Source organism: Aedes albopictus, chromosome 2 (assembly GCF_035046485.1).
Source record: "Aedes albopictus strain Foshan chromosome 2, AalbF5, whole genome shotgun sequence".
NCBI lineage: Eukaryota > Metazoa > Arthropoda > Insecta > Diptera > Culicidae > Aedes > Aedes albopictus.
The window spans coordinates 382,453,824-382,470,158 of record NC_085137.1 but is presented as its reverse complement, the minus strand read 5'-3'; the positions used below and the strand labels follow the sequence as shown (position 1 = coordinate 382,470,158).

Below are 16,335 nucleotides of genomic sequence, written 5' to 3'. Positions count from 1 at the left end.
TTCGCCATTGAATCTGTTTGTGGAATGCAGGCAATTTTCTCACTACAAGAATGTTAATTAAATAGCGATGCCGAAAATTGAACGACAGTTTCCCTTCACTATCAAAGTCTTGATTGCTATGGTACTGCACAATTGTGCACGTTGCACTCACAATGAAGAACGCCACTAACTTGGTATAGTACATAGTTGCTACCAGCAAAATTTCCTTGACGAGCTTGGGTATAGAGTATCTTCATGCATGCCACACAATTTAACTCATGCAAAAAGGTCATTGTCACAAGAAAACTCTCAGTTAAGCTTTCAGGACGCGCGCCTGTTTGATCCTAAGATTGCATCGTGTTCGCGCTGTACACGAGTGAGGTTTTTTTTGATAGTGTTGTACTTTTTACAAGGACGCGCGTCCTGAAGGGTCAAATAACTGTGGAACTGCTCATAGATCAATATGGCCGGAAGTAGGTTTTATTGCAGTGTGGAACAGGCAATCCAAAACAGGGCAACACACAACTTACTTAATTACACCAATAATATCACGTGTAAAAATGGTTCTTTCGTTTCTAAAAAGAGATAGACAATACACGTTTGTTTTTGGAAAAAAAATGATATATTTTACTTTACAAATTGTTGTTTTTTTCAATTCTACACAATTGGAAATTGTGAGTCAAATCAAAACTGACACGAAGTCTACTAGCGTGACACACAGTTTCTTTTACCGGATAGAATTTAGTACGAAGGGATAGAAAGATAAATGTGGCATTTAAACCGCTTTGTATGGTAAAACATTAAGCAACCTATAGAAGAAGACAGTACAAAAGTAGACTATGATAAGTTTTGATTTGAAGGTTGTCGTCCTAATTAAAACCTAACATAAAACTCATTTAGTAATTTTATTTGTTTTATTTGCTGTAATAACGCAATATACACAAGAAAAAAAAACAATATTTATCAAATAACATTTTTGTTAATTGTGTCAAATGGTCTTCCGTTACGTACCCAGAGGATTAGCTTCAGATAGAATCGTTCAGCTTTGCTTATTTTTCAGTGACAATCAATTTGTTGTGATATTTTAATATATCTAAACATCTGAAGCATCTATGTGCTCAACGTCCATATTGTTTATAAAGCATGATAGCAGGACAAGAGCATACGCAATTATTTATCAGCAGACGACGCCTTCTCTCGTGCTCTCCCATTCTCACAGATATCACTGCAATTATAAAGAGCGCGCCACGTATTTTTTCTGCCTCATCAGCAAGTAAAACCACAAGCATCTACATCTTATCCTTCCATCGCACTAGCAAAAAGCTATTTTTCAAAATATTTCGAACAATTGGGGAACCGTTTTGCATCATAGTCCGGATCCTTGGATAACCGTTCCCGTATGCTGGCCTTCATGGTTTCACAGTAGGAGCTCTGCAGGGCGGCGTCATCGGATATCGTGCGGGCCAGTTCATCAACACTGGGGTTGCTGGATGCCATGTTTGAATTACTACTGCTGGCACTGGCCGGATTGATCGCGGTACTATGGAAAGCTTGCCGGACTCCGTCCGAAATTAGCGAAGGAACGTCGGATGATGGTTTGGTTTCTACTATCAGCTTACGCCTTTTGGACGACATGCCCGAGATGTACGCGTCTGAATATGGTCCTTGTGGGATCTGAAGGAAAACATAAAATTTTCTTAGTTATTTTTTTTAAGTAGTGTGAAACAAGCTCTTCAATAAGACATCTATCCTTATCTTCACTGGAGAATAAAATCGAAAGGAATTGAACAGTATCTGCCATTTCATTTTTCATTTTGCAGCATTTGGTGGGGCAATGAGAGCGTAAGTCAGTCCAAAGCCGATGATAAGGAGGGGTAATGGCTGAAATGTCTTTGCTGACCACATAAACGCCATGGGATAGGAAAAGAGTATTTTGGTGTGGGATTAGGGTGTTGGTACAGACTTGACGATATCAATGCTATTCAGATGCGAAATAACTTTAAGGCTCAATGGTCCACTGCACTGCCGTGAATCGTAAGTCAGTCCCATTTGTAAAAAGTAGGCATTGAGAAAATGGACTCTGAAGTTTTCAAATTCAATTTATATGTGAAACTTTAAAAAATCGCCTTAAATTCAAAACTTCTGCGATCAACATGAAACTTTCACACATTGTTTTGAACGTAAAAACGTATCAGTGAAAAATATAAAACTGGCTAAAACAGTGCTAGGTTTTGTACTGAAGGGTGCACAAGTTTGTTATGGGACTGACTTGCGATTACATTTCATTATGGGACAATCTGACTTTGTGTTGTTTTTCAATTTTACTGAACAAACTATATATTTTTTTTCACGCAACTGAAACATCATCCGAAGAAAGACCGAAAACGGTCATTAACTCATTTTTGTCCAAATGCAGATGGGACTGACTTGCGATTCACGGCAGTGCACGAATTTATCCTGGCCTGCTTACTCTCACAGAAAATTTGACGTTTGAGCGGTGCCGACACCTCTCAAACGTCAAATTTCGTGTGAGAGTAAGCAGGCCAGTATAAATTCGTGCAGTGATCCATAGTGAATCGTAACCTTTCAAAACAAAAAAAAAAAAAACAATAATCCACAAAATGCCAAACAAGTCATAGAAAAATGAGCGTCTGATTGCTTGTCAGTTATAACAAACGGACACTCACCCTCTCCGACTCACCAGCACCTCAAGAAAATGTCCTTCCGGAAAATAGATTATTCCCAATTAAGCTTTTATTTATTTATTTATTTTATTTTATTTATTTATTTGAAATTAGAGATCAATGTTTTACAAATTCATTTTGATTTGGCAAAGATTTGTCACACTTCCAAGTACAAATAATATCACTCAGGCTTATTCTGCGCGGCGTGTGAGGTGAGACGAGTCGAATGAGGTGACAAAAGTCGACTCGCCTAATTTAATTTACATTAGTCGTCTCAAGTCACGTGAAACGAAACCGTCCGTCTCACCTCACACGCCGCGCAGAATAAGCCTGATAGTTTGTTGATAAATTTGTGCTAGGGAAGGGAAAATATAATTCAGCAAAAACCTTCGAATAACTTAACTACGCTTAACCTAATCTATACAGATCTATACTAATTTATCATAGCTTCTACGGAAAAATGTTCATGATCAATGGATTTGACGACATTTCACAAGATGTTATGAATCTGTTTGTCGCCTTCTGGACAAATTCCAAAATCGTTTCTGTTGCGATATTAAGGAAATGAGTGTGTACGCGCGCGATTCACAAACAGATTAAAATAACTTTATTAACTATAAAAGTACAATTGCTAAAATGTGTGAATCACTTGCTATCGCAAAACAAACTGACTGATGACGTTGCTCCTTCTTCGACCTCCACTGACGTTCAGATGACGTCTCTCAAGCTGACAACTGTCAGCCTTGCAGAGCCCTTGTGGCGAAGTCGTGGAGGGGCTCCCAACACCTCCCCCCTTTTAGAAAAGTTGGTAAGGTTCATACCTCACGGGCGGTCTACGAACCCTCGTAGACTGGCGTGTGGGAATCGGTTGATGATTTCGGTTGCTTGTGGGACGGCGTTGGGTTTCACGTTGATTAGGTTGCTGCAGTTCTTCAGGCGGGGCAGGTCGTTGCCCGGTCTCCGGCAGTGAGGCCGAACTCAGGCCGCAATCGTCCAGCAAGATGCTCAGAGGGACTTCAGGTTCCGCTGACGACTGTTGATGCTGCAGGTTCTCGGACTGGTAGCGTGTTCTAAGCTGGTTGCAATGCGATCTTATCAGTGTTTGCCTGGACAACAGCCAAACGTTGTACATAACTTGTCCGAAGGCGCCTGACGCTTCGGTTTCGCTCGCCTGGTATGAGCAATCGCATTCACCGACGATGTACAGCCTTCCACTAACACCGTGTCCTGTTTTAGGTTGACTAAGCTGTTGCATTGCTCAACAACCTGCTGCAGGGTCAAATCTGCCGATTCGTTGAATTTGTTGATAAGGCGCATCCGAATTTCCGCCTCCTGCTTGGATTTAAGGCCACAAACGTAGATGAGGCACTTAAATTGTTCTTCCGTAAAGTGACCAGATGATCAGAGCTCCAACGCGGGACATTGATTTGGAAAGATGCATAGTAAGGTGAAATCATGATCTTTTTTTTTTGTTAACGAATAACATAGCGATTTTTTTTTGTTCGTAGAATACGAAGCACTCATTTCTTCTACCAAGCATATTTTTCTGCGTTGTGAGCTTCGCAGAAGTGGAAAAAACTCATAAACATTTTTCTACAGTCTTTAAAAGAAACCTGATAATCAAATCTAGCTGTCAAAAATGGATTTAATCATGGATTTAATTTTTCAACTCTCAATTGCTTTAAAAATTAAAATCAAGGTGGTTCGAACTTCGTACACAACTGAAACAAAAATCGTTTAAAGACTGCCCCAGAAAGTATGGACGCACCTAGCCTTCAGTTGTGTGGGCCTGATCGATGGCTCTTGTTTCGGGATTCGTTTTGGCTGTTTCTGCTTACTATAGGATCATAAATTCAAACGTTTTTGCCACGATGAACATTGGAATTCGAAATGGTAACTTTTTTGGTCATTCCCCGCTTTGTGTATGTTAGAAAGTTTTTTCTTGTGCTCAAACACCTTCATTATTTGTTTATCCAAACGAGGGTTAGCAAGATCTTTATTTTTTGCCAATTTTTTGCCTATGCTTAAACGTGTTATCCCCATCGTGGTTGCTGATTGCTGCTTGCACGATTTTCTCACTTACTCTCACCATATTTTGTCCATTTACTAAGTGACCTTTCAAACTCTGTACATCGTTTGTGCACATTTTTTCAATGATGTTCCGCTGAAAGTTCATGTATTTTGAAACACACTGTTGGAATCGCAAAAACCGCTATGCAAATGTTGAGAAAATAGGTTGACCAACAGGATGTAGCCTTCAAAATGAACTAGTCATCAACAGTTTTGAAATGGCAGTATTTTCTTACTGCGTCCATACTTTCTGGACCGGTCTTTATTACAGCATTTTTGTCTGACAAGCATGACGAGAACTCTACAATTTTTTGAGGTTATTATTACCCTCAAAGTGTCTGAAAATGTTAACCAATCTAGCTTCTGCTTGTCCAATTTTGTCATTTGCGTACTATTTCCTTTAGTAGCACGAATGCTTCTCTGTCAACATTGATTAACTTTTTGAATGAATTTAATTTACGGGCGTACTCGTTTGAACCGCCTGCCAGTCAATGAAGGTTTAGATATTCACCCATTTGAAAAAAAATAACACAGTCAAAATAAATTTCCGATAAAAGTTTACTATAAGCTTGGAAAAATTTTAACTTTGGGCAACGATATCCCTCCAGATTGTTCATCTAACTGTACGCATTGCGCACTTACATAGTATTAAAAGCAGTTTTCTACCCTGAAGTTTGAACTTGAGACAGTTTCGTCTACTACTTTTGTAATTGTACTCTTGTCACTCTCTATTTTCTTCACCGAACTGTATAATGATGCTGCCTGACTGTGCATAAAAACCAACCAAATATGTATTCGAATTTTTTTCTTTAAAAATAAAAAAAAATGCTGGACTGCTATCGCTCGATAAAAAAAAACTTTCAACAGTTCAAACTTTACTGTAACCCAGAATCTTTATGTACTTTCTTGCAAAAATCTTTCAGTTTTTGAACTCTGATGTTGAAAGTTTCGTTAATATGTTTGATGTGACTTGTGCTTTGTACAAAACCGGTTTGACTATTTTGGCTTTGAAGTTACTACAATATTTTGAAAGCTTGTTGAATTTTATTCAAACGCGGGACATTTTTACGATTTGAGACGAACGCGGGACATTTCGCGGGACATAATTTGTCGCGGGACATTTGGTCAAAATGTGGGACTGTCCCGCGAAACGCGGGACGTCTGGTCACTTTAAGGTACTGTCATGTTAACACGATTGTTCGATGAGCAGTGTTTTCCACCAGCGGAAATGCGAGTGTAAATGTCTGGGTGGTGTATGAAGAAATTTGAGTTTCACTTGTTTGGAAGAGAACCTCTCCTGCTTTATTTCTTCTCGAACATAGCCAGCGACTATGTTTGGAATTGAAATCACACAAAACAAAAAACGGTTCCGTGAAATTAGTGATCTTCCTAATATCTCGTTTGGAGCTATTGATCGTTCGATTCGAAGACCCAGGAAAGTAAGCTACAATGATGTGAACAGGAGATCGTTCGGAGTTAAGCGTAACCTGGAGTGCCTCGATACTAGTAGTATTTAAACCATCTGCTTGTTTGAAGGCTATTCAAGTCCGAATGAAAATGGCTACTCCACCTCCTCGGTTTGCTACATGGGAAGGGCGATTTGGGTGGAAAATGGAACGATTTTGCTGTAACCAAGTTTCTGTAACTACAGCAACATTGATCTTATGGTTTTCGATGAAGTCGAAAAAAATCACCTTCCATTGCGGATGGAACGGCTGTTCCAGTTCATGATGCGCAGGTTGTTTACACTATCCATTGAAAACGTATTTGAACATCAGCTCAGACAGAGCGAGAAATTGCGATGCCTTCGTCTTACACGTAACCAGACGTGTGAAAAGATCGACACTATTTTTTATACAACTTATTTTTGAACTGTCATATCTCGAAAACCAGTGAACCTAATTGAACGAATTTTTTAACGTTTATCAACAATATATTGATACTTTATTCGACGTTATAAAATGTGATATTTGCTCACGACGAATAAAGTTCTACCGGTTTGACATTTTTACCCATATAGAGGAAAATAAGACAAATTTATAATACGACACAAAAATTACTAAATGTGTTTTTCTTTTAATCCAAAAATAGGCTCTAACTAGAGATATCTTGAGTTGTCTAAATAATAGTGTTTTACGAGAACGATTCTAACTTCGTGAAAGATTAATCTATCGAGCTCAAATTTGTACCAATGATTCACATAAGTTGATAAACAGTCAAAATTTGAGATCTTTTGATGCACTTTATGAAAAGTTGCAGCATGTTGAACTTTTTTGTGAGAAAAAAAAGTTGCCTATCCCAAACATTTTGGCCACCCCCTGCATACTTCATCTGCAGCAGCCGGTTCGTGATGAATCGTTGGATGCGCATTAAAGTTTTGAAAAGGTGATATGTTTCACTAAAGAACACTACATTATAATAATCAAAATGACCTTCTCAGTTCTGCTCAGGCATCGGTTCGGTTCGGACGTTTTGAACTTCGCTCTTCATTGTTGGGATAACTTCATTGTTTTTCCGCCCATGGCGGTTATCGGTTTGCGTGGAAACACTTTTAAAGTGGATTTCACTAACTTTCCGGTTCGTCCTTCGTTTGAAGAAATTCAATCTTTTCTTCACAATGTTGTCGGTCTACAACTGCGTGATGTGAAAAGGCTCCAAATGAGCCATGCTCAAAACTGCGCGTATGTAAAGTGCGTAAGCCAACAAGTTGCAGAAAACGTTGTTGATCACCACAATGAACAGCATCAAATAGAAGTGAAAGGCGTCAAGTATACTGTGCGTCTTGCTTTAGACGACGAAAGCATACAAGTGAAAATACACGATCTATCCGAGAGTGTTTCGAACGATGAGCTTGCTGCCTATTTACGGCAGTACGGAGACGTACATTCTGTGAAGGAACTGGTTTGGGGACCATCATTCCCCTACAAAGGAGTTTCAAGTGGCGTCCGAGTAGCAAGGATGACACTGCGAAGCCACATTAAATCCTACGTCACAGTGCACGGCGAAGAAACTTTAATTTCGTACAAAAATCAATTGAAATCATGTCGCCATTGTATGCAGAACATACATCCGGGAAAAACATGTTCTAATGCCAAGAAAGAAACCGCCAAAGAAAGTCCAGCTAAACCATCATCCGCATCCCCGACGACACAACCCAGTGCACCATTGCAGAAATCATCGCAAATCAAACAACCTCTACAGTCATCGAAACGGACTGCTGATGCTGTTAACACCAACCAGGTCAACGAAGCGCAAACAAAATCACCACCAAGGAAAAAAACCGATCGCAAGCAGGCAGTTAAAACTACTCCAACTGATTTGCTAAACAATAATCAGCGCAATTGGAATTTCTCTGCTGCAGTGATGGAAAACAGTGAGGAATGCAGCTGAGTAGACACAAACGCAAAGCTATCCTACTCGTGAACAACAGAAGCCAGAATATATTCGCACTTCCTTCACTCGCGAGCTAACGAAGCTGGTCGCACTCGTGATTGATTCGCGAACCAGCTCTGAACATTTTTTCAATTTTGTGAAAAAACGAATTTACTCGGCCGACAGATTAACTTTTCAGGAACAATAAAGCGCAAAACACTACTATCTGATGGATAATTACTTGTTTTGCTATTAAAATCGCACTAAAATGCATTTCCCGCATCTCCACTTGTTCTTCGCGAATAAAAATTCATGAGTGTTTTTGTTTTTGTTTTGCTTCATACTCGTGAAGCAAGCGGGTGCAAATAAACTCACACACGGATTACTCTCGGCACCGTGAGTAAACCGTTTGTTGCTTTTACACTCGCGAGTTGATTCACGATGAGAGTGTTTCCATCTCTGCTCTGCTGTCCACGATAAAATTGACACACAGAAAATATTGTATAACTTTTGATTGCGTTCGCCAAAATAGTTATTCTTTTTTGCCATGAATAGTATCACAAAACGCGACGCGAGATAAGACACGGCACTTATAGTTCTTACAATCGTCAAAATAATTAAAAAATTACCTTAATGCCGACGGGGTTCGGGCTCGATGCAGCCCATCTACGGGACAATGTCTGACCGTCGGAAATTTTTTAATTATTTTTTTAATAACTTAACCTAATTTACAGCTCTTTTGTCCACTAGGGTACGACGTGAGCGATTCCAATTGTAAGCTGCACTTCCATGTTGTACAGCGCCTAAATGTATTATATTCTATACTATTCTACTGTATTGAACTGGTTGCCTTTGTGATTCTTTCATTCTTCTACCCTGTCCATAGTAAAATGATGAGCACGATAATGCTGATGTGTGGCTGCTGTTCCTTTTCCAGTCCAATTGGGGGTTCATTATGAGTTGCGGTTCGCCGATATCCAAATTCCGGGTCCGTTAGAGCTATATTCTCCGAAAAGGGTCAAGTGCCAGCTACTCTCGGGGGGAAGAGCAGCTGACGAAAAATTGCAAGTGCCGGGGCTGGGTTCGAACCCATGACCATCCGCTTATGAAGCGAACGTGTGGACCACTGCGCCACGGGCCCCGACATTTTTAATTATTTTGACGATTGTAAGAACCATAAGTGTCGTGTCTTATCTCGCGTCGCGTTTCGTGATTGTCGTGTTTGTTCTTACGTTAGCACTAAGTAACACAAATTAAAAGCATGAATAGTGTATTATGTGTAGCTAATACCATAAAATTTTCATTAAAATCGGTTGAGTATTGGCGCAGATATTGTCGATATCATAAATTAAGATTTTAGAAAATTTGGGCACCCATTTCAAAAAATTGCTTAGGCTATAACTTTTTTGTTACTTCATCAAAACGTTTGTAAATTTCACTCGATATTCTTAGCATAGTATCATTTAAGGTGAATATATAACGAAGCCACACTTCGAATTTTCAAAAGCACAAATCTTAAGAACCGAGGGTTGGTTTGCGCTGAAAAGTTGATCGATTAGTCACCACCAGCGGGTCACCAATCGATCAACTTTTCAGCGCAAACCAACCCTCGGTTCTTTAGATTTGTGCTTTTGAAAATTCGAAGTGTGGCTTCGTCATATATCCACCTTAAGTGGTAAAAATTTGATCTAAATCGGTTCAGTACTTTTTCTAGTAAATATCCAAAGCTCAAATTGCTTCAAGTAAATTTTAGGTACTTTTTGACTATTTTTAGTTCCGCGTGCATTATTTTGACTGTAGAACTGGTAACACTGTCCTGATTTTTATAAAACTTTGGCAGTGTAAAATTGTCGTGTTAAACTGTTTACAGTGAAAATTTCATTTTTGTGGAGTACTTTCAAAGTAAGAGCAGTTTGAATTTCACTATACCAAAAACCACATCTGCTTATTGTGACATAGTGCGACATATATGGCTATAGCTTTTTAACGGTATGATCAAATTGAATGAAATTTTGATAAATTAAAGACTGGACTCGAAAAAAATGAGACACAAAGAATAATGTATAACTTTTGATTGCGTGCACAAAAATAGCTTTTTTGATCAGGAATAGTACATTATGTGTAGCTAATACTATGAAAATTTCATCAAAATCGGTTAAGTGTTGGCGGAGATATCGTCGAAACAAGAGACTTACCATTTGAGAATCTTGGGCCAATCAAACACTTTAAAAAATATCACATTTTTTACCTAAAACTGTAGAGCCAAAAATACTGAACCGATTTCAATAAAAATTTTTCTGTGCAAAAAATATGCCTGTAGATATATTGTGTCAAAATTCCATTCAATTTGATTTGACCTTTAAAAAGTTATAGCCATATATGTAGCACTATGTCACAATAAGCAGATGTGGTTTTTGGTATAGTGACATTCAAACTGCTCTAACTTTTAAAATGTTCAATCAAAATGGCTGAAATTTTTACTGAGAACAGATTAACACAACGATTTAACACTGTCAAAGTTTAAAAAAAAATCGGGACAGTGTTGCCAATACTACAGTCAAAATAATGCACACTGATTTTAAAATGTAAAAAATGCCCAAAATTTGAAAACCCCGTTTTTTTGTTTGAATTGTAAAAAAAGTACTAAACCGATTATAATGAAATTTCACTTATTATGACTTACTTGAAGAACTTACAGTCAAATTTTCAGACGTTTTGATGAGCTAACAACGAAGTTATAGCCTAAACAATTTTTAAAATGGAAGCCCAAAATTTCCAGAATCACATTTTATTGTATCGACAATATTTGCGCCAATACTGAACCGATTTTGATAAAATTTAAAGGGCATTAGCTACACATAACATGCTATTCCTGGTTAAAGAATCAGCTATTTTTGTGAACGCAATCAAAAGTTATAGGGGTAGGCGGGGCAATATGGACACCCGGGGCACATTATTTTGAGTGTCTCATTTTTTTTGAGTCCAGTCTTTACTTCTACATACATACTTTACGTACATAAATATTTTCATTGAAATCGGTTCAGTATTTTTGGCAGCAGAGTTGAAACGGCAAAAAAGTGATATTTTCCAAAATGTTTGCTTGCACAAGATTCTCAAGTGGCAATTCCCTTGTTTCAACGATATCTCCGCCACTACTCAACCGATTTCAATGAAAATTTTATGGTATCAGCTGCACGTAATATACTATTCATGGTCAAAAAACTATTTTGGCGAACGCAATCAAAAGTTATACAATATTTTCTTTGTGCCAATTTCATCGTGGACACCCTTTAAAATCAGCAGTCAGAACATTGCTTACTGAATATTACTTGCAAAAATTCCCGGATTGCTACTCATTTAGCAACGAAAAATGAATATGGTTTCCCACACCACATAAGTTGGTCTGAAAATATTCACCCTGTGGCGACCGGGAATTAATAACTGAGTGTTTCCCGGATTGGCTATTATGGACCTTACAGAATATGATCAACAATTTCAAACAAATGTCTAAAAGTTCCTGATTAAAACTACTCTAGGTTGCCCACCGATTAAAAGCTAGACGTACCTGTCGTCGTTGCCGGGTTATGTCCCGCGTTATCACCGGTAGCCACGTGGACGGTAAATGTGAATGCCACGGTTCCGATCCGACTACCACCGAGGGAAGTTCCTCGTCGTCGTCCTTTTTCGCCAGCGGAGGGGGCACTTGTGGATCAAGTACGGCAGCCGGAATTGCCATTGTAACATCCTCCTCGTTGGCATCCACTTCGGAAGAGGCTATTGGAGCAGCCATGGTATGTGCTGCGCTAGGTGTTGATCCCGCTACGGGGGCAGCGGAAATCACAATGGCTGCACACTGTTCATAATTGACAATCGGCGGCTCGATGGATATCGATATTTCTGCAATGTCCGATACCAGCTCCGGTGTCGTTGTGGATTCAGCGTCATCCACATCCATAGGCTGTGTGGAGAGAGAAGAAGACGGATAGTTAAGATCTTGAATAGTTGGAAGAAGTTGTCCACTAGATACTTACACTAGGGGCACGATCGGCTGAGCCGCTTTGGCTCTGTCCGGGTGCAGGTCTGCGGATGACCAAAAATTCCTGTATGTCCGAACGATCATCTTGGCCCGACCTTTCCAACTGTCGATGAATTGCGGGAAGAAATAGTTGCAGCAGCGCCGGATTGACAGTAGCACCATCCTGCGTGCTAAAGATAGCCATGTTCAACAACTCCCCGGAGAAGGAATGTGCATTGTTTGCGCCAATTCCGGTGACCAGAATCATGAAGAAGCGTCGAACGAATTGGATCAGGAAACGAAGCAAGCGGACGCCAAACTGCTGCGAGGTATCCTCTCGTATCAGGTTGATACAGAAGGGAATCGAATTGCGGAGAAGATTCTCGATGGAAGCACGCGTGTCGTAATCCGGAAGGTCGTAGTTAGACACGCGGGATAGGATCGGATCGAGACGCTGAATTAGTACGGATATAGCCTTTGAAGGAGGATAGAAATGATTAATGATAAATTGGTTTGGTGTGAAATTCATCATCAACAAAAAGCTTTTACCTCTTGCATAGTGTTTTCGCTGATGGCCTGACCGCTGAAAAGCGTTTCGACTACATACGCTTGCAGCGAATCGCGCACACGGTTCAAGGTATTCGGGTTCGGTGCAATCTGCTCAAAGTCGGCTAGCGTGAATTGACTACCGAAGAAGTTGAACGGTAGCGACGAAAGGGATTCCGAAGGAGCTGTGGACATAATTAACGATATTAACGATAATCTGTTAAGCCTGTTTTGGACGTTTCAATTCCAGCTATCAACTTACGCGCACTTGGTTGACTAGTAGCTGGAGTGGGAGTAGATCCAGCGCTGCTGTTTCTACTGCTGGCATTGTTAGCGGAAGTAGCATTACGTGCCGTGGCAGAATCAGAAGCAGCACGGTCTGTATTTTCTCGGATGTGGTGGCTGTTGCACGGTAGGAACCTGGACACATAAGCAAGAGTAATGACGATTATCAACGTTTTATACCCTGATCACAAGTATATACCTATCGAACGAGGACAGCATGTTGGCCGGAATGGGACGAACATTCCGGATGTGTGCCGGTGGGATGCTATGCACGTGTGGTCTCGATGTGGAACGCGTCTGCGTTGATGTCGTCGGAAGCGTCACGGTGGCAAAGCGGGACTGCGATCCATTGTCGTTGCTGCCGCTGTTCGTGTTGGTAGATGTGTTGTTGGTCATCGTGGGATTCGCTTGTGGGCCACCGTTGCTATTGCTGGTTGTAGTACTGCCGCTGCCAGGGGTGCCAGGAGCCGACGATCCGGGTGGATTTCCACCTGCGTTGATTTGGAAGTGAATATCAGCGTGAATTGGAGCAGCGTTTACGACGGCCTGAATCAAACGTGCCACCTGCATCTGAGCATTGTTGGCTGCAATGGGAAGGAATTTTTGTTGTTGAGTTTGATCTCTGGTATCATCAAAAATAACGAGTCAAGCTATCGAATGATAAGTCTGCGTAGTTTCGATTAGTTCATTTTAAGTGTATATAAAAAATGTGAAAAAGCGGAACAACGTTGAGACAATTAATACTAATGCTATTGAGTTATTTGTATTTATTAAAAGCTTCAATATACAACAGACTAGTAGAAAATGTAAACTTTTTGTTTGTTACTTTAATCATTAGTGAGCAACTTTAACTTTGAAATAGTTAGGCCCCTCAAGGCGAAAACTCGCGAAGCTTATCACACGGTACCAACGCCCAGAAAATAAGACGTTCAGTCAGAGAATACTTACTTAATGGCATGAGACAAAAATAAAAAAGTTTCATGCAAATCTTTATAACAACTGCATATTTTCAGTTAAAATTTCGTTTTTTTATACATAAGGCTAAATCTAGAAAAGTATTGTGATCAATATGATCCATAAAGGCACACTGAACATATACTGCGTTGACGCCTGATGTAGTAATCAAAGACACGTTCTGGTTGGAAACTTATGAAGGGACTTGCTCGAGCTCATTCATTTTTTTAGACCTAATAGTATTGTATTTTATAAAATTATACATAGTGATTTAAAAATTTAGCATGAAGCTTTTATTTCTATAGTTAGTTAAATTTCAAATTATAACTCGTCGAACTTGTTGCTTCAACAGTCAAATTCTGACGCAACTTTTTTTTACGACAGCTAACACTTTTTGAAAGAAAGTTACGTAACATTCAGATCCAAAACATATTAGAAAATCTTTCCGCACTGCCAATTCTGTAGCTACCTAACTCGGTCAAAAACAATAATCATTAAGACAAACAATAACGTGAGGTGATCGAACGCAAAACAAATACAAAACAAACACGTGTAAAGCAGAACACTACACAGCGAAGGAATGGAACCGGAATAGAAAAACATACAGTTCGACAATCGTTCAGGGGAACTCGAACTTATCGAGTCGGACTCACTGGTCGTTCGGGAATTGGTAGTCGAAGATGATGGGGTAGTAGTCGCAGTTTGCTGTAGTGGGGGATCGTCATTGATGGCCGTACTGCCGTTGCCATCAGCAGCGTTGTTGCTGTTGGAATTGGGGGTGGTGCTGCTGCTGCTACCACTTTGAGGATTGGCAGCTCTGGCAGCGGAACCATCTACAGTTGTGGTGTGAAATAAAATTAGCAACATAACACAAACGAAACAAATAGTCCATTTTGACGAATTTGACGCAGAATCATCCAGCAGCTGGCAGTATCATCTAAGAATGCAACACGTGTAGCCTTTACGCAACTCCATAGTTATCAGTATTCATCACTTTGGCTGAAATTATCTCAAAAGTTAGAATACACTGATGTTTTTTTTACGACGTTAATGGTACCGCGTAAAAAAACCGCGTTATTTAAAAAAACGTTGTAAAACATTGAAGTCACGTTAGATGTGATCCTGTCTATTTAAGCGTGTTTTTGAAAACAATCGTTTTTTTACGACAGGTTTTGAAATAACGCGGTTTTTTTACGACGTTTTTTGAAATAACGCGGTTTGTTTACGCGGTACCGCGTAAAAAAACTTCAGTGTATCTACAATTAATAACTCTGTATGGTTTGTCTGTAGGAATGCGATTTTCACGGCCAAGCAATTCCAGGGCTGGTAGCAGGAACTGATGGTCAAAATAGTTATTTTAGTGACCAAAATCTCTGAAATAGTGACCAAATAGTGACTTTCAGATGGCAAAAAAAGTGGCTAAATAGTGACTTTTGGCACAAAAATATGCTTAGTGAGGAAACATTGTAGAACGAATTTGATTCAGAAAACCCTGGAGTACCGCATAATGAAAATGTTCAAGAAAAACTTTCTTCTTCCATTCCTAAAATTGTATTTCTGTGTGCATTCAAAATGCAAATATATCAAATGCGGGAGCACCAAATGCGGTAAGATTTTCTAACAAGTAACCCGATGTCAGTGGGAGCTTTCGAATCCTAGGGTGGCGGTGATATTGGCCATGGTTGCTACGTTGCCTTTGGTAACATGTGTTACCGCGTTTGAAGCGCATTTGAGCACCGGTTGCATCTTGAACGCATACAGCAATAACATGTGTTACCGCATTTGGGCACCGTTTGCATCTTGAACGCACACAGCAATACAAAGCTGCATGTATTTACAATTTTATAGAATACATTGTGAAGAACTAGATAAGCATGGCATGAAAATTCTGCCAAGAAAAAATAAATAAATTATGAAACTCTTGGAAAACTTGTTGGATGTTTTCTGTCATGAATTTCACCTTGATGGAAACTTAGATAGACAAATGCTTAAAAATGTGCGAATGAATTTGAATAAGAATTTTTCAAATATGATTTCTTGAATATTTTTGCAAAAATTATCTCAAAATAAAATAAAATGAATAACAGAAAGTAATTAAGGTGAAACGGGACGCCGTGTTATTTTTCCTATCTTGCCTCTCTTTCTAACAATTTGCCTCGCGATTTTGAAGATGGTAATCTCGAGTTCTATCGCACTGAAGATGTTGAAAACCAATCAGCAAATGCACTGCAAGTGAGCATACACAATGATAGGTTTTTGTTGCAAAATATGAAGTAGAATCTGAGATTACCATCTTAGTAGCCACAGAGCAATGGCGGATATTTCCTCGACCGTCCCGTCCGCCCTTAAGTAATTTTGATGTAATACTTGAAATATTTCTCTACGTACCCCCTTGGAAATTTTCAGAAGAAAACAACGGTTTTTTTGAAT

At 39.5% G+C, this 16,335-nt stretch overlaps 1 protein-coding gene across 8 annotated transcripts in view; it reads right to left on the bottom strand.

Moving 5' to 3' along the window:
* Positions 1-870: 870 nt before the first annotated feature.
* The window catches only part of LOC109403226 (large proline-rich protein bag6), a 38,540-nt gene continuing 23,075 nt past the window's right edge, over positions 871-16,335 (bottom strand). For 4 of the 8 annotated variants that reach the window (XM_062853078.1, XM_062853080.1, XM_062853081.1 and 1 more), the window contains exons 7-13: positions 14,511-14,738; positions 13,151-13,535; positions 12,929-13,086; positions 12,670-12,851; positions 12,137-12,595; positions 11,671-12,063; positions 871-1,653 (exon numbers count right to left, since the gene is read on the bottom strand). In XM_062853078.1, the coding sequence (XP_062709062.1) occupies positions 1,303-1,653; positions 11,671-12,063; positions 12,137-12,595; positions 12,670-12,851; positions 12,929-13,086; positions 13,151-13,535; positions 14,511-14,738 (2,156 nt within the window). In that variant the 3' untranslated portion in view covers positions 871-1,302. The remainder of the gene's footprint in view (positions 1,654-11,670; positions 12,064-12,136; positions 12,596-12,669; positions 12,852-12,928; positions 13,087-13,150; positions 13,536-14,510; positions 14,739-16,335) is intronic. The other 4 variants (XM_062853083.1, XM_062853084.1, XM_062853082.1 and 1 more) reach the window with 3 other exon arrangements.